Source organism: Micropterus salmoides, unplaced genomic scaffold, assembly GCF_014851395.1.
Source record: "Micropterus salmoides isolate LMB-PRFRI ecotype aquatic unplaced genomic scaffold, ASM1485139v1 Ms_hic_scaffold_19, whole genome shotgun sequence".
In the NCBI taxonomy this organism is placed as follows: Eukaryota; Metazoa; Chordata; class Actinopteri; order Centrarchiformes; family Centrarchidae; genus Micropterus; species Micropterus salmoides.
In genome coordinates, this window is record NW_024041039.1 from 8,438,255 (window position 1) to 8,461,282 (window position 23,028).

A 23,028-nucleotide genomic window follows, 5' to 3' on the forward strand; every position below is an offset into this window, starting at 1 on the left:
TTGCATTGTACAGCAGTACAGACTTCAAAACAGTCCCATTAATATAGTTTTCAAAATATTTTAGACCAAAATTTCAATCATAGTGTAATAATTAAAAATAATGGCACAATATGCCTTGGAAATGGTAATTAGTTCTAGAAAGAGGGGTTTGTAAATTCATGCAAAAACGCGGCAATAGTGTTTTAGCCATCTGAAGTATTTGAATGAGTAGCCTAGATGTTGTTGCATGTTAGTTGACAGTCTGTCACGGAAAACTAACTTCCACTGTTTTAACACCAGAATGCAACACCTAACATAGGCCTACTTTATCAATCAAAAAGTGTAGGATCTTGGTTAGACTAAATCCGTAACGAGGGCGACTTCCTGGGGAAAGGTTTTCCCTGATAGGCTAAATTCAGGGCATAAAATCCTAAACCATGCTAAAATTCTTATAATTTGCATTTTCAAACCGCTTGATGGCGCCAAAAGCTTTTCTTTATTTTGTACCGAGGGAGCTCTTCCTTACCGCCCCATTGCGTACATACCACAGGCCGGTTCATACGTGATTTTTCTAGCCGTTGGCTACGTCACACCCCGTTATTATAGTCTGATTAAGTCAGTTCACTGTCGCTCGATGTTCTGTTCTTTTAAAGTTTGTTAAACATCTATTTTATTCCATGTTAGTTTAGTCTTTGCATTATAAACAACGTATCTGTTTCTCTGTTTTAGACATTCACATGTGTGTTTTTATTGTGTCTACTGTGCATATTTTTGCAAGAACACTATGTAGGCTATATATTGTTTTATGAATAAAAAAGTATTACATTTAATTGCTTTTGACTACTTTTTAAAATTTGTAATGAATATTTTCAACTTTTAACCATTTTCAAAAGACAGCTTGAGAGGAAATTTAACTGGTAGACCAGCGCTGCAAAGACAAAACATGCAAAGCAACAAAATAAATATTGGCCATATTTAACATATAGCCTTTTTGCAGACAATATTCAGATGTAACCCCCTATGTAATCATGAAAATTTTCATAAGGCCTAACAGTAATTTATTTACACATTTTTCCTTTATTTTGTAATGAAATTACAATTACATGTAACTAGTTACTCCCCAATACTGATCATGACTTTATAGACATTATATACTTAAGATGGATGTGGTTTTTTCATCATTGCCTACCATAGCTACAACAGACACTGAAGTCAGCAGTGGTAGGCCTAATAAAGTAGTTTACATTTAGGCAACTAGCTACTGCACACTAAATGTAGACCTATCTGCTATAGTTAGAAGTTATTTTGCAGATTAAGATTACATACAAAACATATGAGATTATAAACATATTACACTGTTATAATCGACCCAACAGTTTCTAAAGTGATTCAAATTAGCTTTACATGGACCAGATAAACAGCAAAGCCCTGCTTAGCCTAGTGCTTCAGTAGACTACTAATAGTCCAGTGTATAAATAAAACACAAACATGTTTTAGTGTTGATTCTTTAAGTAGACCTACATATAGCTGATAATACGTCAATACCCTACTTTTAATTAAGATTTTGAATGGAAAACTTTTACTTGTAATGGAGTGGGCCTTTGTTTTTACAGTGTGTTAGCCTATAACAACTACTTTTTTAACAGCTGCTTCTTGCATTAAGACTACTGATACCGAGAACCCATGACAGACAAACATTAGATAATACAGGCTATGTGTTTTCTTGTTGACCCGATATCTGATGCCTGTTTTTTTGCCAGAAATATGGGACACGGGAGGACAAACATCCAGGTCAAATAGCCAAGTGTAAACAGCAACAATCCAGCTTGGTTGCGTCTCTGGAAATTTCCATGTAACCTATAACGCTTCACAACAAACATTGCATCATGGCACTTGGCCAACTCCAGCTCCGATACCAGGCCAGCAGAGCGAACCCACTTGTTTTGCCATTTCCTATTGGCTACTCCGAAGGTGTGTCGTTCAACTTGACGTCAGACACCTTACCCTGCTACCGGTAATATTTACGGTAAAGTTAACGCGTTATAGCATTCACGCTTAGCATCATTGCTCATTTCGACATACTCAAAGAAACATTTTGTTTCTATGAATACATTAGGGTGAGCTAACCACGCGATCTTTGTCATCCTGTTCACCAGCTCATGAATATTAAGTAGATGGTGGAGCCATAAAGCCTCCCCTAACAGCAGCGCGGCCACATACTGCCTGGCGCAACTTCTCACAGAGCTTCAGTAGTACTTTTGGTTTTCAAAGGCGGCGGTTTGATTTGGACTGAGTCAGTTTAAATTTCAGAAAAGAAACATGGCTTTGCGAGGACCTCTATTCCGTCTTCTCCGGACTCAACTCAGCCACACTTGCCAGCAAAGCAGAGCTCAATCCGTGGCTGTGCTGGGCGCCCCGTTTTCAAGAGGACAGGTAGGCTTTTTTTTGTGTGAACGCGACTCTTCTTTTCACGTCAAGGGCAACATCTTAACATCTTCAGCACTGACTTAACTTTATCCTTTGTCTTTATTTTCTGACAGAAAAGAAGAGGAGTGGAACACGGCCCTAAAGTAATCAGAGATGCGGGACTCCTCGACAGGCTCTCCGGTTTGGGTAGGGATAATTAGTAGAGCAGTCGGTGCCGCTGCATTATGTAACAGTGAATGGGTGTAGCTAACATGCAGGCTCGCCTGGCAGCAAAACAGCTTTGACTTATCTCCAGTTATCAGCCTGCCTCTTACATCACCGGGAGACCGAAAATATAAACATCCGATTTCCTTGGAGAGGTTATTTCAGAACATCAGAACAAAGTGGTCCTTGTGTCTTAACAAACGCTCACAGACATTTCTAGGATTATCATAGTTATAGGCCTACAACAGGGGATTTTGTTTTCTTCTTTCGGGTAGCCACATGTATGGCTGTTTAGTCAGTCTTCTTCCTCGGCACATGCTCGGAGGGGTGCAGGAAATGGATGGTTAATTTATTTCCACTCTGTCGTCACTGCAGACAGACTCAGCCTCATTGTCACAAACTCTTTTTTTTCGTTCCTTTCAATGGAGACGCCTACAGTCTGCAGGGGGACAGGGAGTGCCGCTTCAAAGATGAAAGTCTACACCACAGGCGGAAAGAATCCCATATTTATTTTAGCTCTCACGTCAATGAGGTTGTATTTTGTTTGACGTCTCAAGCTTGCATAACAATGCATATGCTATGAGACAGTCGCAACAGGAATAATGTAAAAATAGCTCGCTTTAAAAATACCACTTAGTAGGCTATGATATGGTCACTATAAAGTCAGCATACTTAAAGTCTATATGTGGTCCAGACACAGATAAGTCTTGTTTAAATATACCAAGGACACACTGAAGATTAATGTGGTGCCATAAAATACCATTTGGTATAATCAAGTAAGAAGGGCTTTACACTAATGATTTAATGTAATTATTATTATTTAACCTGTTTAATATTTGATTAAGATAATGACACATGGCCATGACAAGTTAGCGCAAAGTGATGTCAAAACATTAATCATAATACAACTAGTAGTCTACTGTAGGCAGGATTATTTTACAAACACAAAATAATTATACAAACAGAAAAAGACAATAATGTAACCTATGAAGAGGTCACTGGATGGCTTACCATGAGTCTCAAGCTAGCGGTGCCTGTTGTTTTATAAATGTACTATCATTGACATGAGTATATGATCATATGAACTCACTGCTGAGTTCCACAGACTGTTGGTCCTATTTTTGGTGATAATGGCAGCTTTATGCTATAAAGTTTTCCCACAATGGATAATCTAGGTATGTTAGTGTCAGTAGTATCTGGTTTTGTGTGGTAGCCAATCAAACAGACCCAGAGAGATGCAGAATTTGCCAGGTAATCCTAGCATGTCTGGTCCCAGACATCTGCTCATCAGCTGTAAACATCAAATGTTGTGCAAGAGAAACAGCCCTCCCCATCCTCACACAGGAGTAGATCTACAGATGGGACATAATTTTATCTTCTGCAGCTAACATACTTTTATTCTTCTGACAGAAGACACAGTTATTAATGCATGCAGTAAAGAACAGAGGGAGTTGTATGCTGTACAGATTGTAAAGCCACTTGAGGCTAACTGTTTTGTGATAGGCCTACTAGGTTATATATAGTAAATACAGTTGACATTATATTTTACATTTATTTTTCTGCAGTGTATTGCAATCAAATTGTAGCAAATTTTCTCTATGATAAAAGAACCTCATCTGTTAAAATATATTTACAGTTATGTTCCTCACATTTAAACTTGGTCCAGAATACAGTAAACGGAACACAAATTGAAAATTTGTTCAAAATCAAATTTGTCATTTGTTAAGGAAAGACATTTTTAGTTTATCCTAGTATATTTTGAAAGTAGCTTAAGAATGATTCAGAAACTAAGATCTATGCCAGCTATATTTTTAACCGCAGGAAACCTAGATTTATGGTCATTCATGTAGAACCTATACTCTTGCGTTTCACAGTAAACAGAAGCAGAACTTGCAGTCTGTTGCTGCTATAACCGACTTTCTGAATTGTCCTGCAACAGATGCTCACGATTGCACTAAGACAAGTGCTATTCCTGTCCTGTCTACGAATGGTAATGAACCACACTGGTTCCCCTAAGATCAGCAGAGTAACAGTACACTGCCATCAAGGCTCACATTACCAGATGATCCCCCAATATGGTAGATCACATCACTTGTTTACTTCGCATTCTGTGTTCTCAACTAAGTGGAAATATCCCAGTCTTTACTTCCGCAGCCACCTAGCATAGCTTGGCCTGCAGTGACTGCAACCTGAGCTGACGTGGGAAATGGACAGTGACAAACGGGAATCTAACGTCACTCCATTCCAAGCCAAGTCAACTGCACTTACTAAACAGGAATAAATATAATTTTAAAGTGTTTTACACCTGGGACTGACTGGACTTATGTTTATCATCATGACGCTCTGGTAGCTCTGAGTAACAGGAGTTCCAGGTCCTGCTCACCTGAAAAGAGTATACAGGTCTTTATTTTCCAGATTATTTCCATTCATACGCATCTCCTGCATCCCGCATAGCATTATTAAGTTTCCTAAAACACAGATTCAACTGGGGAAAATGTAATTGTGACATGATGTGCTTAAAATCACCAACCACATCCCTTGCTCGTGAAGATAACTGTAATTGTACAACATTTAGTGACACTTTTCTACTTTTAATGCACTACCTTTCAGTTCCTTTTCTCTTTCTCCCGTGCTGTCCATTTTTTCTCCACACTGCTCAGCCATAAGCACTCCATTCACTGACTGAACTTTATATTGATGTGTACGTACATGCGCGTACAGACAGACAGAAACTATACTGTAAGGTTAAAAGCAGACAGGGAGGGAGAGGCTGACAGACTACAGTTCTGAGGGACTGTAACTGCCCTGACTATTTGAATGATTAGGCATTTTTAACACTCCAAGCCAATCAGCTTCCAGTGCTCCCTATGGCCGCTCCCCTGGCATTGAATGACTCAGCCTCCAAGGCAGACAGATGCATGTTAAGTCATGCTATGGAAGCTACAGGTTATGCAGGCTTTTCAACTGAAACTCTTGCAAGCACAAATGTTTCTTCAAAACAGACAACAGGGCAGTGTCCCAATGATTATAAAGATTGTCTAGAACCAACAGATTGCAGGTTCTATGCAAAAGTCCATCAACAGTCCTGGTGTAATACTCCGAACCCTTGCTCAATCAGTCACTCTAAACTTCACCAGCGACTCATCTAAGTGCCTTAAAAGTGCATTAAGGGCTTGAATTGATCAGCAGCATTTTGTTGTTGTGTTCCTCAGACTACTCTGTCCACGACTTTGGCGACCTCAACTTCCACCACCTGGAGAAGGATGAACCATACATGAATGTACAGTCCCCTCGCACTGTGGGTGCAGCAAATAAGATACTGGCTGGTGCAGTGAGCAGAGCGGTTGGTGCTGGTCACACCCTTGTCATGCTGGGTGGTGATCACAGGTAAATGATCAGATAATATCAAATGTAAAGACTAAAAATTGTTATATACAGTATGTGAACAGCACCTGCCCCGAAACCATGCAGTACAATTAGTACAGCATTTAGGTGTTCGAAGGCTACTGGATTTAATTTCCCCATATGTGTTAGTGATAGGACTCTTGCAAGGATACACTATAAACACAAGTGTCCAGTGTCAATCAAGTCCAGTTGCCCTTGACTTTAACCTTCTTTGGCTAACTATGACCTGGATGACTGAGAACCTTCACAGACAACTATAAACACCAGATATTTATAAGACTATCCTTCTCCTTTCACAGCCTTGCTGTTGGATCCGTGGGAGGCCATGCCCAGCAGTGTCCTGACCTGTGTCTCATCTGGGTTGATGCTCATGCAGATGTAAATACGCCCATGACTTCTCCGTCAGGAAACCTCCACGGCCAGCCTGTGGCATTCATGCTCAAAGAGCTGAAAGACAAGGTGAGGAGAAATATTAGACGTCATCCTTGTATTTCAGTGTACATAGAACTTGACAGTATTTTAGCAAGGAACGCAAGTCAATACAAGCAACTAACATTTTAATATGCACTGACATCTGAATCATATAATTTGACTTTAATGTTTTGATGAAGGTGCAGTGTGATCAACTTCATCAGTTTTAATCTCACTTTATTGATTCAGAAGCTAAACTTTATAGATTATCAGCTGATCAAGGGACCCAATTTCAACAACCAGTGAATACTGCAACACTAACAGAACTTCCTACTGGTGGATGGAGCAAGACACCCAGACTGACAGAATAAGAAAAAGTCTCTCAAACTGATTTAATGACTAATAAAATCTGTATTTTTATGAAATGCTACTGTGGCCTGTTTGCCTTACAGCTGTAATATGAAGGAAGAAATAAACAAAAACACATATTGGACTCACATTATCAGACTCTTCTCTGATCAGAACACGATCAGAACTTTTAAATGGGCTCTGTGACCTTCCAACAAGAAATGTTGACAGTCATATCAAACACCTATTTAGCTATAAGCCTGTTTATTAAGTTCAGCTGCAATTTTTCTGTCCCTGCATACATATACACTCCATATTACATTATCTCTGTACGTTTACAACAGATGCCAGATATCCCAGGGTTCTCCTGGATGAAGCCATTCCTCTGCTCGAGGGACCTGGTATACATTGGGCTGCGGGACGTTGACCCCGGAGAGCAGTAAGCACATACTATCACTTTTGAAACTTTCACTTTCATTTGGCTGATGTGAACTTAATTTTCCAACACTGAAAATGGTTCCTTATGTTTTTGATTTTGTTTAATACAGCCACATCTTGAAGGACCTGGGTATCCAGTACTTCACCATGAGGGATATTGACAGACTGGGCATTCAAAGGGTCATGGAAGTCACTCTTGACCATCTCCTGGCAAGGTATCTCTTACATATGTTACTGTTTAATATTTTTAACATGATTGCATGATTATTTTTTAAGTTTAATTTACCTAATGGTTACTAAAAATAAATTTTGGGGTTTTTTTGTTTGATAAAACCAAATGATTGCCCATATCTAAGTTGAAGTGAACCTTAAATTAGCACTTTCTCACCTTCTTGAACAGAAAACAGCGACCGATCCACTTGAGCTTTGACATTGATGCATTCGACCCATCTCTGGCTCCAGCCACAGGAACGCCAGTGAACGGAGGTTTGACCTACAGGGAGGGAATCTACATCACAGAGGAAATCCACAACACAGGTACAGATGACTACAAATATGGTCGTGACATCCTATGTAGATAGCTTCATGCTCCTTTAATAGAAACCAGTTTTGTCAGTCCTTAAAGGGCCTTGATTGTCAGGTTTCTAACAAGTGTGTTGATGTGCAGGTCTGCTGTCAGCAATGGATCTGGTAGAAGTTAACCCTGTGCTGGGTGCCAACCGTGAAGCCATGGAGGCCACTGCCTCTTTAGCGGTCGACGTCATCGCGTCTTCTCTGGGACAGACAAGAGAAGGCGCTCATGTGTCCATTGATGAGATTCCCCCTGTGAAGGACGACACAGAGCAGCTGCGCCTCTGAGAGTATGAAGCAAAGCAAAGGACTTGCATCCCTGAGTATTCCGCAACAAAGACTAAAACTAACAGCACCTGAAGTTCTTGTTCTCATCTCTTTGCTGTTCAGTGTTGAATGATGAAAACAAAATTATGTCTGGGTTCATAAAAATATAAGATTTGAGGAGAAACGTTCATATTAATAATGGTGACAATAGCCTGTGACATAATTTTGAAACCACTACACTTGTTGATGCAAATACTATTCTTTTGAGCAGCAAAACTAACTGATTCTGCTCCTGTGTGTAATAAGTTGTGGTAAGTGTTAGACGACACATCTGCCACATATTTATTATTTTTTTGATTTATTTGTATGGCTTTAAAGAGAATGAACCTGCCACAGAGGTATGATTAAAAAGTTTGACTTAGTTTGAAATCCACAGTCTGATGTGACTGAGTCTCTCAAAACTGTTGTGGCTGTGCCATTTAGTAAAAACTAGTAATGAAGTGTGCACTTTTGGACCAGCTGTAGTTACTGCATTTTCTTTCTTACTTTTGTATTTCACAATGAACCTACTAGTACATGTACTATTACTGTGTATAAATATTTACTGACTACATCCGTATCAATTGGCTTGAAAACTGCAAAAGCTGATCTAATGCTTGGTCTGTGTTTGACTTGATGTGGCCACTAAATGATTACTGCCCTTGTAACAAAGAGTTTATATTTGAGTCTTCCATAAATGTGATTACATTTTTTGTTCATGTGTACAGGTGTCTTATTTCCTCCTGAGTTTATTTTATTCTAACTAAACGGTTTCATTTCTACTTTAGAGATCCACTATTTTAAAAAGACTATAGAGTCTACATAAAATTTTGACCTGATGGTGGCACAAGATAAAAAAAAAAACAGATCAAACACATTACAAGGGAACATGAATGTCTGTACCAAATGTCATGGCAATTCATCCAATAGCTGCTGTGACATTTCACTATGAAAAATCAAAAATGTGAATCACGTTGTGGTGCTAGAGGAACATTTTTATCCTCTGGGAACAATGAATGTCCGTACAAAATTTGGTGCCAATCCATCAGCAGATGTTGAAATATTAATAAGTGAAAATTTTGACCTGCTGAAGATGCTAGCAGAAAGAGATTAATTGGGATTCATCCTGGGGACCATGAATGCCTGTGCAAAATCAATTCAATAGTTACGCTGATAGCATGGCCGAAAGATTATGCAGGTACTTGAAAGAAATATGCCAATGTTTGTACCTATATATAAATTGTTATCAGTACTGCTGGCATCATAGTTAGATTAATGATTAGTTGTATTTATAAAATATATCAATTAAATGGGGTCATACAACCTAGTATTTACCTTTAGTAAAATGCACACATTAAAAAGCTTTATTGTTTAGTTTTTTAAGGGAATGTAAAGGCAAATCTAATACTTTCTTCTACCGCAACTTTCCACCTGATCCACACAGGTAGGTCACCCGACATGTTTTTGTACTTAGCATTACATCAGGATGGTATGATATCTATGTGAAAGAAAAACATTCACTTCAACTTCAAAAACACAGCACTAAAAATAACCTTATCACCTATTACTTGAGAATTTATTACATAGTAACAGATGCTCTTTACCCATCACTAGTGGCGTCAGCTCTACAGCAGATGTTTTTTTTAACTTTGTTCTGTTCACAATATCAGAATCAATTCACACTAAGGTTAATGATTAGCTTTAATTATGTGTAGATAAGAAATGAAAATAAACTATTTCAAACAGTGATTTCTGTATTATACAGTGATTAGACAACTTTACTAACTGTTAAGAACATTGGATGTATTAAGAGTCTCCACTCATTTTCCAATTCACACCTCTGACTGACAAATTTGGCCTCAGGTCTCAGTAATCAGAATTATTACAGAGCTTAATACAACCATCTGGATACTGGACATGACAACACAACAAAATAGATTCAACTGGTGCCATTTTGTCACAATCTGAGATTTAATAAACCTCCCATCAGTGACACTTAACAAGTAGTGTCACCAGAGAATCTACACAATGTAGGAGAAAGTAGATCATACTCAGGATTGTATAAATCCTTACAGAGAATCATCTCTGGGGTCTGTAACAGTGCAAACCTTAGTTCACAGTTTATCCATGGCATTTCTGTAGGTTTGGTCCATAAACAGGTTCAACATTCTTGGCAAATGAACTTCACCTGCCCATGGACAGAATCCCGTCTTGGTAAATGTTCACTTTAAGACTGAACCATCGCATTGTCCTCATTTGCACTCACAGAAACAGTTTACTGAATACAGCAGAAGAACATTATTGCTGCAGAATAGTCAGTGGAGACAGATATAGAGAGTCTGTGTTTGCCCTGGATCTGGAGCTTAGAATGTTTTCAGATTTCATAGTTTTTCATTTTCGGAAGAACTTCAGATAAATCACAGCACCTAGAATGGCCAGCTCCATTAAAATAATGACACCTAACAGCAACTTGTTCGTCACCAGCCTACAAGACAAAAAAGAAGAAAGTCAACAATGTTTTGCTGTTCGTTGTTTAACAAGCACTTACAGAGACATCAATCATATTCCATGATAATTTGAATTGGAGGACTGCCAAGAGAAAACAGTTACTTCCAATAAGAAGATAAGATAATTACCTAAATGCATTTTAAACACTCAGAGTGATGCTATTTGAAATGAATCACCAGTAGAGCTCCAACAATTAGTTCATTAATCGATTAGTTGATCGACAGAAAATGAATTGGTAACTACTTTGATAAGTCGAATGATTTAGTTGTTTTTAAAAGGTTTCCTGGTTCCAGCTTCTCAGATGTGGGGACTGTATGCTTTTCTTTGTCATTCACGATTGTAAATTGAACTTCTTAGGGTTTTGGATTGTTGGTCGAATAAAACAAGACATTTCAAGACACCCTTTGGGGCTGTAAGAAATTATACTAGGTATATTTCAACATATTGTGACATTTTATAAATTACAACAATTCATCAGTTAATTGAGATAATTATTACTTAATTATTAAACAAAAATAACTGTTAGTTGCAGCTCTAATCACTAGTGTGTTAATTCTGAAACAAATTAATTTGAAGAATTATTCACCAAATCCATGTTTTAGTGTGGTCAATGTGCACCATTTTGTCTTGTTGATTTACAACAATACAATCTAGTATATTATAAAAGCTACAGAAACAACACCTCACATTCAGGGAAAGAACAAAGAATTCAAGAAACATACATTTAGCAATCAATCATTAATGCATCGATAACAAAGACCAATATCAATAAAATGTATAACCTCTTCAGGTGTAGCACTTACCGCCGTGCCATGGCACGAAGAATTTTTCTGCTTCGACTGAGGTTTTCTCCAGTGTTCACCAACTACAAAATAAACAAAAGACAGAATGGATTAAACACAAAGCCATTTTCTGACAACAACAAATAGTGTTTGTAGTTCAAATAAAATCAAAGTAATATAAATCCTATTGACCCAAACTTGAGCTGTCCCACATGTTGTTGCCCCTAAACTAAGTATAACTGCTGGACTGCTTTCAGAAATTCAATAAAATATTAGAAACTCAATCATGTGACTAAAATAACGAACATATAGTTCCTACCATACACAGATTAAAACAAATGCATCATCACAATCTCATTCTTCCATACAGTATCATATTAATGATAATTCAAAGCGCACTCTGTTTCTGGTGCGGTCCAGCTGTTCCCTCTGCTCTCCCAGCTCTTCGATGATATCTGTGCCGATGTGCTCTGTCTCATTGGCGATGCGCTGACTTCGTTCAATACTCTGGCTGGCATTGTTCAGAGACTCTGTGCCCTGGAGTAGCAAAGTTCTCTGGGACTGCAGGTGTGTCTGCATGGATGGGCAAAATAACAGAGCCAACCAGGGTAAATAACACTACTGTGACAAGAGTAAGAAAAACATTTACATGGAGGGGAGGAATCCATTCTCAGATGCTCTTACTATCTTAGATATGAATTTGTTTTGTTGAATTAATTCCAGGGGTTCTTTTGAAGTGAAATATCCTCCTTAGTTTTTGTAAAATTCAGCAAATATGTTTCACTAGCTCTCCTTTTGATGTGTGCTCTGAAATAAAATCCAGTTTTCCTAATCAGCCCTAGCTCTGTAAATGGAAAACAAATAAAGTGGTGTGGACCTTGCCACACAACATTGTTCCAGCCAATCATTAACTGGTGGTGTTAGTGATCGTGCACAGGAGCAGAGGTAGAGAGAGTTCTGTACACCGGCACATTCAAACGTGCTGGACTCCAGGCACTGTGAAGAAGGGGAGATGGTTGGGAAACAGCCAAAGAGGAAAAGGTCTGAAGAGTATAAACACAGATTAAAGTGATATTACCAGGCGAGGACGGAGGCACTTCTGAGGGAGCACTCAAGGGAGAGAGGAGTTTTTGTTTGGCAGTTGTGTTCAAATGTCAATAGTCCTTCAGCAGAATCAGTTACTCTCCCATTAAGTTTCATTCTTTCAATTTGTGAGATTGACAACAAAATCTGACATTCTCCACTGATATTTTAGATAGCTGAAACATTTCCATGCTTTTACATTTCCTTCCAATTGCACTGGAAATGTCTTTGTCAGTTGTCACATTGTTTCCCAAAAAAAGAAATACAAATGACTTACCCTATAGCTGCATTTTAAGGTGTTCATAAAGTATTAATATGGCAAGCAATCACACAGGCATGTAAGGGGTCTTGGTTCTGTTAATGACTCTCATTATGAGATGACACCATGTTCAAACAGCTGTCCCGAGCCCCACACTCACACTTTGTTGGTTTTGTGATGCATAGATGCCATGATGACTTCCTTCCACTGGCTGGAAAGAAGAACCAAAGCCAGGAGCAGTGTTTTTCATGTCTCTCTGAAGCTTGCCCAGATCTCGGCGGTACAGGCGCAGCTTTGTACCCATAGCATTTCGGTGGGAGGTAGGGGCACCACGAAGCTCATCTTCCATTCCTTGTAACTGGAGACAGGTAAGAAAACTGAATTTTGTAATTTCAGAGAAAAAGTACGATCTTTCTGTGTAAAGTGCTCGCGAACACATTAACGGAGACATACCCATGCAGAGTACACTGACGGAATAGCTACTGAGTTTGGTAATGTTATGATGATTTCTTGATGTACAAAACTTAAACTGTCAAATCATGTTCATGGTATTTCCAAAGAGATGAATGGGAACAAGGACAGAATGCAGAGGTAATCACATCTTAATCTTCTTTTAATTCCTTGATTGCAAAAGCAAATTGGGCCAGCCTACTAGTTCTGATACCAGCGGTAAAAAGTACATGCTGTACATTTTACTATTTTATACTTCTACTCCACAACATTTAAGGGGGAACACACATTATTTTATAGCTATTATTTATATATCCTTTGCAGAATGTTTAACGTATAAAACATTTTTCTTTAGAAAAGATGATGCATTGTTGAAAATTTAACTACCGACAGCATATAAAGTAGTAATATATTCCACAGTGTTAATCTGGCTCCTGAAACTGTTACAGAGATGTGATGATTCAAATTTATGTTTAACTATTTAACTCATCAACACCACAAGCCTTAAAAATTACAATAAAGTTGGATCAACACCTGTGTAACATTTTAACCATGAACCATAAAAGTGGGATTTATTGCTGTATATCAATTTTTATGTAATAAACTGGCAGCTGAGTGTACAGGACAATGAAAACGCAGCATATTATAAAATGTACTCTTGATACTTTTTTTTTTTTAAATTGAGGTATTGCTACTTGGGTGGTGATGGTGCAGTGGATAAAACGGCAGAGACCCGGGTTCAATTCCCCACTGCAACACATCTACCATTGTGTCCCTGAGCAAGACACTTAACCCCTAGTTGCTCCAGAGGCGTGCTGACATAATTAGCAATTGTAAGTCGCTTTGGATAAGAGCGTCAGCTAAGTGAATAAATGTAAATGCTACTTCTCCCAGGGTATTTTACATAAACAAACAAAGCTGTTTACTGTGTTTTTTTCACAAGTGAGTAAAAACAGGCCAATTTTGTTTAAATCCGCTTGCTGCAATAATGTTAAATACTACAAATAGATTTTATTAAAGTTCATGGCTGGTAGATAACACTTCCAACACAGAGAAACAGGAGAGCAGCTCACCACTTCCTCAGCCTCCCCCTGCCTCTCATCGAAGGTCCTCACCAACCTCTTCCTCTCCTCTGCAGATACAACACAAGTTCCCGTTTTACACTGTTTGTTACTTTGGTTACACAGTTTTGTAAACATGTAAAAGTGTTTACCTCCGTGGCTTTTCAGGACTCTCTCTGGCATTAGCTTGAGCTCATCATACAGTGATCTGTAGATTTCGTGTAACTTCTCAAATTCCTCCGACGACATTTTGTATTGACTGTAACGTCAGCTCAGCTGCCTTTCCTTGAGAAAGTACTTTGTCTTTTTGCCGTAAAAACACTAATCACAGTCAAGACTGTGAGTTAATCTACTAGGTTTCGCTTTGAAAATAATCACATCCCCGAGACTTTTCCGCATAATAAAGGTCCTCGTGATCCAGTGCCTAAAAAGATCCAGAGCAAAAATCAAACATGATATTTTTTTTTTTATTAATTAATAACACAGGCTAAATGTTACATTCTCCATAGGAGTACAACTCACGAAAATAATGTTAAATCTGGGTGAAAACGACTTAAAAAGCCCCCATAGCGATTTTATTCAGGCAGTTCACAGACAGCTATCACGCTGCCTTCTGGGAAATGAAGTTTTAGTCAGTACTATTTCTTTACGCTATTACCGAGACTGCTCAGAAAGTTGTAGAGCATCTTTGCTATTACTGCAATTACTAACACTTACTAAACAGCTACAAAAATTTATTTTAATTATTTAATTTGTTTAGTTTGCCTATTAATTTGTGTAAACTAGATTTGTTTACCCATTTAATTAATTTTTTTACAACGGTATATAGGCTTTTTTTAAATTTTATTTCATGGTTATTGAAGCTTTACTCTTGTTTTTGTTTTGTTTTCCCTTGGGTGTTTGTATTGTTCTTGACAGTGATGAATAGTTATTGTATCTAAATCTCTTGTATCATAAGGTAAAATAAGGTTCCTGGAGGTGGAAATTAAGTTATTATAGAAACATGAAATGTACTTGAATTAATCAGTCTGACAAGGTAATCTAATATTGTTTATATGCTGTTTACCTGGGATAACATGTTGTGTCTTGCCATACTAAAATAAAAACACATTTAAAGTGAAGGACTAAATTTAATGTAAATTTATAAAGCTGAATGGCTAATCCTTGGTTCTCCTCTGGCCATGGCTGCAAAAACTACAATCCCATGATTCCCTTCGCGGTGCTCTGCTCTGCACCCCTTTTTGCTTTGACATCAGCTGTTCTGCCTACAGAGCTACGGAGCAGTGGGATCCTGCTGGAGGGGATAGAAAAGCGAACATTCGTGGTATGATGTTGCTTTTATTGATTGTCGCGGGCCTCGGAGTGGTGACGTTACTTGTGATTTTATTTGCACCACATATAAGGTAAGCAGCAATTAATACCCTCATTCATTCTCATATAAATGCAGTGTTTAACACATCACGGGTGGGTTGTTACTTGGTTGACAGGGCATTACATTGCACTGATGCAGTTATTACGATGAGGTTCATTTACATTATAAAGAACAGGCTGCTTTAACCTAACTGATAGTCATTTTTAATGTGTTTTTTTCTCTCCATCAAATATTATTTCACACGACGCAGACTGATTTTCTAAGCAGAAAATCAATGCTACAGAATGATGGAGCTATGGGAGTTATTGCACACTGATGAACCGGGTGTCTTCCATCTGAGCTGCTCGGGCCTATCACGAGGCTGAGCGTGGGAGGAGTTATATCTGTATGCATTACTCCAACAGAGCTATTGGTTATGAGGCGGCACTGCTCAGTGGTGTGGTGTAGCCTACTGTTCCTTATCCAAGTTTTTCTATGAATAATTAAGCCAGGTTGTCCATATGTCTTATCCAAATGAGAACAGAAGTTCTAGTGACTGCAGAATAGGGCTACAAGTCACTCAAGAGGAGCTGTCTGCTGTACCTGTTTCTAGTGTTAATCAGTGGTCATTGTGAATTAATAGAAAATATGCAGCAGGAGGAGTGTGCAAGTCCGCAGCTGATCTAAATGGGAAGACAGTCCTCATCACTGGAGCCAACACAGGGATTGGGAAGGAGACTGCCCTGGACCTGGCAATGCGAGGTGACTTTTCATCCATAAGCTACCCTTTACAACAAACAACTACAGTCTCCTCTGTAGGGCTGCACAATAAGATTGAAATCTGAACGTTTTAAGAATGTCCCATATCTTAATAATATGCATGGGAAATGTATACAAACCTTAGACAAAACTTTTTATGTGTCAAACAAAAACATAAACAATTACTACTCCTCCACTAATTTGGGCAACAGAGATTTGTAGAGAATGTTGTGATAGGATCACATCTTCACAATGATTCTTCCAGAACTCAATAAAGGATGATACTGTATTATTGCCCAGCCCTAACCTTTTTGACATTATGTGTAAGTAATAAACTTATGAGTTCCACTGCTTCAGTTTCAGGGTCATGGTGTTGCCCACTGTTTTACTCGAATGCAACAGAGCCATCGATAATGTTATTAGTTACTGTGCTTTTTCTGCTATGACAAGTCAAAATGTCTGCTGTGAAAAAACTACTGGATCTTACTAAATGTGTTATATGACTACATCTTACGTTAAAACACATTGTTGGGGACCTACAGATGATTTAATTTTGGTTTCAAAAAACTACATGTAGAACCATTTTGTGTAGTTTTGGTCAACATGCTGCTGTCAGTTAAGACCGCAGTATAAATTAAATATAATCCTAAATGTCAACCAAAGATCCTTAACCTTAATACCAATATTGGAGTTTTGATCTGTGGTTGACCTTGCCACTGACATTACATGCAGGCTTCAAGCACCACAAGGCAACAGAAACACCCTCTACCCTCTCTTCTATGAATTATTGTGGTTTGTGTTTTGTTCATAGTTTAGCTGCTGTTTATTTTTCACATGACAGGGGCTCGAGTGATTATGGCATGTCGAGATGTGGATAAAGGAGAGGAGGCCGCTGCCAGTATACGAGCTGCATATCCCAAAGCGCAAGTGGAGGTTCGAGAGCTCGACCTGGCTGACACCTGCTCTATACGAGCCTTTGCACAGAAATTCCTGAGAGGTAAGCACAGGGTAGCTGTTTGATACTTACATCTACCGACAGAGCCCTGCCTTGTTGTTATTTAACAGCTGCCGTGTTTTTTTTTGTGATGTTCTCTTCTTCAGAAGTCAACCACGTTCATATCCTTATCAACAATGCTGGGGTGATGATGTGCCCCTACACAAAAACAATTGACGGCTTTGAGATGCATATTGGAGTCAATCATTTGGGTAAGAATGAGGAGAAATTTACTTGAATCAATAAAGAAATCAAACCTTAAACAGGACTGAAAACCTGATGGATCAACTGACTGATTCATTTTTTGGATCATTTTGTGCAAAATTATTAATCAGCCTAATCAAGCACAAATGACTGAAGTTACAGCTACTAATACTGACATTTAATTTACTTTATATTAGAGCCCGGCTGATAAATCGGTATGCCGATATTATAGGCTGACATGAGCTAATTACAGATAATATACAGGTATCTGTGTTTATAACAGCCAATAAATGACAATTATAAAATAAATGGTGAGACGGGAAGACAGATGTTATGAGTGTTGTTATTGTTTAGTTTGTCCACCAGAGGACACTCTACATGTCCTTTGCTGGCAACACAAATTAGGAACAAATCCACCTCAAAACACAGCAATCAGCTGACATAATCAGCTGTACTTTTGTTAAAAGAACTCTTTATAACAAAAAAAATGTTTATTTTTTTAATTGCATTATGTCATGTTATATTGGTGATGTCTCTTAACCACACATAAATGTTGGGAATAATGTTTGTTTATGTTATATATTTACATTTAGTCATTTGGCAGACGCTTTTATCCAAAGCGACTTACATTTGAGGAACAACATACAAGTGTCAGCAGAGGATCAAATACAGATCTACAACTGACAATACATACTAGTAAGAGCATCAGTAAATACTAGAGCTCATAGTTCATATCGCATCAATGGGGTAAATACCTTGGGAAGGAAGTAAGAGTTAAAAAAAGTGCAATCAATACAAGATCATTGTAGGGGATAGAAGAAGAAGAGCACAGGATGTGCATGTTGGAGGTTAGGAGTTAGAGGTGTTATAAGAGGAAGTGTTCTCGGAAGAGATGAGTTTTCAAGAGCTTCTTGAAGTTAGAGAGGGACGCCCCTGCTCTGATGGCGTTTCACAGATGAGAATAGCCGGGACTGGGATTGCTTTGTGTGAAGGGATGGCAGAGCCAAGCAGTGTTCGTTGGAGGAGCATAGTGGCCGAGAATGAACGTAAACTTGTATTATGGAGTTTAGGTCGATGGGTGCAGACCCAGTAGTCACTCTGTATGCAAGCATTAGTGACATGATTCTGATTCTGGAGGCCGCGGGGAGCCAGTGGAGGTCACTGAGTAATGGAGTGACATGAGTCCTTTTGGGCTGATCCAAAACCAGACGTGCTGCTGTGTTCTGAACCATTTGTAAGGGTTTCACCGCACAAGCTGGAAGACCTGCTAGGAGGGCATTGCAATAGTCGAGGCGAGAGATAACCATGGCCTGTATCAGAAGCTGGGTGGTGTACTTAGTGAAGTAGGGCCTGATTTTTCTGATGTTGTATAGAGAAAAGCGGCACAACCGAGAGACAGCAGCAACATGGTCTGAAAAGGACAGCTGGTCATCAATCATGACACCCAAGTTTCTCACCACCCTGGTTGGAGTGATGGTTGAGGAGTCAATTTGTAGTTTGATGTTATGGTGGATAGATTGCTTGGCTGGAATGACCAAGAGTTTAGTCTTAGAGAGCTTTAGTTGAAGGTGGTAGGCCTTCATCCATGCAGTTATGTCCGAGAGACAGTCCGTGATCCGCGTTGAGACGGTGGGGTCGTCTGGCGGGAAGGATAGGTAGAGTTACGTATCATCTGCGTAGCAGTGGTAAGAGAAGCCGTGAGAGCGAATGATCGGCCCCATTGAGGTGGTGTAGATTGAGCAGAGAAGGGGCCCTAGCACTGAGCCTTGGGGAACCCCTGTGGAGAGGCAGTGGGAGGAGGATAATTGTCCTTGCCACAAAACATTGTAGGAACGCCCCGAGTGGTAGGATTCAAACCACAAGAGTGCTTTACTTGAGATGCCCATTGCTGAGAGTGCAGATAGGAGGATCCTGTGGTTGACTGTGTCAAAGGCAGCTGATAGGTCAAGCAGGATAAGAAGCTTTAGCTGACCTTAGGGCCTAGACCTTATGTGTTTCTGAAAAGAAGAAGAAAAAAAAAAAAAGGAAAAAAATAGATATTGGCCAATATCAAAATCGGATTCTTAAAAATCCCATATCTGTCGGGCTCTACTCTACATGCTAGAACATACTGAGTTGTAAAAATAATATTCATTTAGCCTGTAGTTGTGGATACACATTTCATAAGCATAATTTGGGGTTTCTTTTTTTAGTGGCAAGTATAATGTGGTTTATTATGACATTTTCTGATAACAGACATGAAGCCACTGCTGTTAACAAATTTAAAAAAATATAATTTTGTTGTAGCCTGTTTTCACCATTATCTGTCTAAAGCTACATGATGTAACCAATGATCCCCTTTATATGGAAAATATGAAAATGAAATTTTATCTATAAAATGCGAGGTAGGTTTACACTGCGTTAATTCTTGTTTGACAGGATCTCTTGCAGACTTAGAAAATACAGCACTGACCGTATGTGTTTTTCATTTTTGATAGGGCACTTCCTTTTGACATACCTCCTGATCGGGCAGCTGAAGCGCAGCGCGCCGGCCCGGATCGTGGTGGTCTCTTCTCTGGCACACAACTTCGGCTGGATCCGTTTCCATGACCTTCACAGCCAGGGAAGCTACAACAGCGGATTAGCATACTGCCAGAGCAAACTGGCAAATGTCCTCTTTGCCAGAGAGTTGGCGCGTAGACTCCAAGGTACACAATCACACTAAGGAAATCTGAAGGGATCTGCTTTAAAATGTGACACCCATTATCATTTGCTCATTGTTTAAAAAAAAACATAAAAACAAAGACGATGCATCCTCTAATTGCAGCATTTTTAAGTAGACACGAGAACTAATAAAATGTTTATTACAATGTTTTCACAGAATAATAAATCTTTTGTAATGAGATTGGAATAAATTCTCTTGAAGAAAAGTAAGAGCACAGAGGGACATTTACCTTGAGCTCCATTTGAAGCAATTTATAAAGAGAAACAGTTTTCCTATAATCAGCCTGATACTGCAGATTAGAAAGAAGAAAAAATGTTGCCCGTAGTGATGTAGGTCTGCTGTCCTCACAGGTACCAATGTGACTGTGAACTCAGTCCACCCGGGGACGGTGAACTCTGACCTGACCAGACACTCGACTCTCATGACGATATTTTTCACCGTCTTCTCCATGTTCCTAAAAACCCCACGGGAAGGAGCACAGACCAGCATCTACTGTGCTGTGGCAGACGAACTGCACTCAGTCTCTGGGAAGCACTTCAGGTATGTGATGACAAGCTATATATTTGTTAGGTTCACTTAAAAAAATTGCTTCTGAATGCAAATTCCCTGTTTGTTATTCTCACACGGAATTTTTAAGTGTTTCATTTTAGGGAAATGTGCCGTGAGGTATCAAACTGTGCAACAAACATGTTCCTGTAGAAGCCATTTGGTAACCTGATCTAATCATCAAAGATGAATGTGTCATTCCCCAGTTTCTTGTTAAAAAACTGCAACCCACAACCTTAAGTGTTACCATGGGAAAACCGCCTGCTTCAAAACTTTCCTTTTAAGACCAAAGGACTAACGTTTGTCTTTGTCTTTCTACATCAGTGACTCCAACAGGGTTTTTCCATTAGAGGGTTTTTTATTTTATTTTATTGTGTACTATTATTCTTGAAAATGAGAGGAAGGGAAAAGAATGTCAGTCCCATCTCTGGGATGAGTTAGACCAATATATACCAATACATTCCCTTTTATATATTCCTTGTAATGTAAACAGTTATGCAGCTTTCACATGGAGCGTTCATAAGTTTTATGTCATAATATGGAAGCATGGCCATTTTGTATAGAGCCTGGATGATGTTATGTTATATGATGCTGCTATCGAAGCTTGCTGAAACAGTCTGAAGCTTAGTCATTTTCTCCCACACTATAAGCGGTTTCCTCTATATTAGTTTCTTGTAATTTTGTCTATTTTATAACAGATGAACATAATAATTCAGTTTGTTTAATTCACTAGAAATTTAAATTAAAAACTAAAAATTTGGACAAAAAATATAGATGAAGCGCTCATCTATGATACTCGACATTATTATCATGGACAAGGTCAAAGAAAAATGAGATCACTGCACCGAGACTGATGACTCACACCATCATTAGTCCTTATGTAATAGTCATTCCCCCTCCTTTGATTTCAGCGACTGCGCCCCTGCCTTTGTAGCCCCACAGGGCAGAAGTGAGGAGACAGCAAAGAGACTGTGGGACGTCAGCTGTGAGCTTCTTGGTATTGAGTGGGACTGATTCAACTTTTAACCACCATCTATCACTTCTCCAAGGAGTCCTTATTCTTTCCGTTGTCATTCATTTCATTATGGTTTTTGATGTTCTGTACGTTGAACGTTTCCTACCTAATAAGCAGTCAGGTAATACTGTAAGGGGTACTATAATGTGAAGTTGCTTTTTTTCTGTAATAATGCAGTAATTCCATTATATTAACTTGAGTATTTTGGTGCTCTACAACAGCTCCTCAAACCAAAACCACTCAACTGTATTATCATCTAACCACAAATAACTTTTTGACTCTATATTTTTGTGACACAATGTGAATACAGTGTAGGCAAAAAAGCAACTTGATGTATTTTAATGCTGTAGGGTACTGTGAAGGGTCAAGCCAGGGTAAATGACCAGCATCATTATCAAATATTCTGTTTTTTGATTTCTCTAGAATTTGCAGCTAGATTGCTTGAATTTTGTGCCAGCATTTCTAAATAATTGCAGGGGTTCTTACGGTGTTTCCAGGTTGATAAAAATGCTAGCAAACTATCTACTACTAGTCAGTCTGAGCCATGATTACCGCTTGAATTGCATAAATGTATTTTGTGATAATTGTAGTTGATATAGATTATAAGAAGGTTTTTCTATTTTAACCAAATCAAAGAAAGAGTCATGTCATTGCAATATTTGCAAAGAATTTTCTTTACATCTGCATTACCAAAACTGCACATTCCTGGAGGAACTGCAGTTTTGAATTTATTAGGATCTCCCTACTTATGTTTCCTTCTCAGCATTCACATGCAAGGTTGCCAAGAGTTTACATTCTGTGTTTTATACAAGTGAAACATGCCTTTTACTACACTTATATTCATGTTAAGAGTTGAATGTTTACATTTGATGTAAATAAACAGAAATATTACTATAAGGATGCATGTTTGTTTCAGTCCTTTGAAATTCTAGTTTGAGATCATCAAAATGCCATCAGCAAAGTACGAAGTGGGTTAGTGCACAAAAATAGAGAAATGGGTCATCTTAAGCAATGAAATGTTGGATTAAGTTGAATCACTGCACACAATAAGTGAGTCAGAGTTGATCAGTGTTGGTGTGAAAGGAAAAGTTCAACATTTTGGGAAATACACTTATTTACTTTCTTGCAAAGAGTTAAGTTAGAATATTGATACCTCTTTCATGTCTGTATGCTAAATATCAAGCTAAGGCTAGCAGCAGGCTACCCTCCCTTACCATAAATACT

The 23,028-nt window shown here is 38.6% G+C and overlaps 3 protein-coding genes across 3 annotated transcripts; 2 read left to right on the forward strand and 1 right to left on the reverse strand.

The window, feature by feature from the left end:
* Window positions 1-2,125: 2,125 nt before the first annotated feature.
* Window positions 2,126-8,802, forward strand: arg2 (arginase 2). Its single transcript, XM_038728622.1, has 8 exons — window positions 2,126-2,412; window positions 2,520-2,592; window positions 5,823-5,997; window positions 6,315-6,474; window positions 7,119-7,213; window positions 7,323-7,427; window positions 7,613-7,749; window positions 7,880-8,802. Exons 1-8 carry the CDS (start codon window positions 2,299-2,301, stop codon window positions 8,068-8,070), a joined length of 1,050 nt encoding a protein of 349 aa, XP_038584550.1. The 5' UTR covers window positions 2,126-2,298; the 3' UTR covers window positions 8,071-8,802.
* Window positions 8,803-9,645: 843 nt separating this feature from the next.
* vti1b (vesicle transport through interaction with t-SNAREs 1B) lies at window positions 9,646-14,724 on the reverse strand. Its single transcript, XM_038728623.1, has 6 exons — window positions 14,384-14,724; window positions 14,244-14,302; window positions 12,881-13,078; window positions 11,778-11,951; window positions 11,400-11,461; window positions 9,646-10,573 (listed from the first exon to the last, which is right to left on the reverse strand). The coding sequence occupies exons 1-6, from the start codon at window positions 14,478-14,480 to the stop codon at window positions 10,480-10,482; spliced, it is 684 nt and encodes a 227-aa protein (XP_038584551.1). The 5' UTR covers window positions 14,481-14,724; the 3' UTR covers window positions 9,646-10,479.
* A 752-nt stretch (window positions 14,725-15,476) lies between these two features.
* rdh12 (retinol dehydrogenase 12) lies at window positions 15,477-22,704 on the forward strand. The gene is made up of 7 exons (XM_038728251.1): window positions 15,477-15,634; window positions 16,226-16,344; window positions 17,183-17,338; window positions 17,443-17,547; window positions 20,017-20,226; window positions 20,594-20,783; window positions 21,701-22,704. Exons 1-7 carry the CDS (start codon window positions 15,558-15,560, stop codon window positions 21,801-21,803), a joined length of 960 nt encoding a protein of 319 aa, XP_038584179.1. The 5' UTR covers window positions 15,477-15,557; the 3' UTR covers window positions 21,804-22,704.
* The last annotated feature ends 324 nt before the right edge of the window (window positions 22,705-23,028 follow it).

Excerpts from the sequence above, each read along its gene's own strand:
- rdh12 (XM_038728251.1), top strand. The coding sequence starts at position 15,558 with ATGATGTTGCTTTTATTGATTGTCGCGGGCCTCGGAGTGGTGACGTTA. Across the intron at positions 16,345-17,182 it reads CCTGGACCTGGCAATGCGAG|GGGCTCGAGTGATTATGGCA; the intron begins GTGACTTTTCAT and ends TTCACATGACAG. Across the intron at positions 17,548-20,016 it reads TATTGGAGTCAATCATTTGG|GGCACTTCCTTTTGACATAC; the intron begins GTAAGAATGAGG and ends CATTTTTGATAG.
- vti1b (XM_038728623.1), bottom strand. The coding sequence starts at position 14,480 with ATGTCGTCGGAGGAATTTGAGAAGTTACACGAAATCTACAGATCACTG. Across the intron at positions 14,303-14,383 it reads AGTCCTGAAAAGCCACGGAG|AGGAGAGGAAGAGGTTGGTG; the intron begins GTAAACACTTTT and ends TTGTATCTGCAG. Across the intron at positions 11,952-12,880 it reads CATCACAAAACCAACAAAGT|ACACACCTGCAGTCCCAGAG; the intron begins GTGAGTGTGGGG and ends CCATCCATGCAG.
- arg2 (XM_038728622.1), top strand. The coding sequence starts at position 2,299 with ATGGCTTTGCGAGGACCTCTATTCCGTCTTCTCCGGACTCAACTCAGC. Across the intron at positions 5,998-6,314 it reads ATGCTGGGTGGTGATCACAG|CCTTGCTGTTGGATCCGTGG; the intron begins GTAAATGATCAG and ends CTCCTTTCACAG. Across the intron at positions 6,475-7,118 it reads TCAAAGAGCTGAAAGACAAG|ATGCCAGATATCCCAGGGTT; the intron begins GTGAGGAGAAAT and ends CGTTTACAACAG.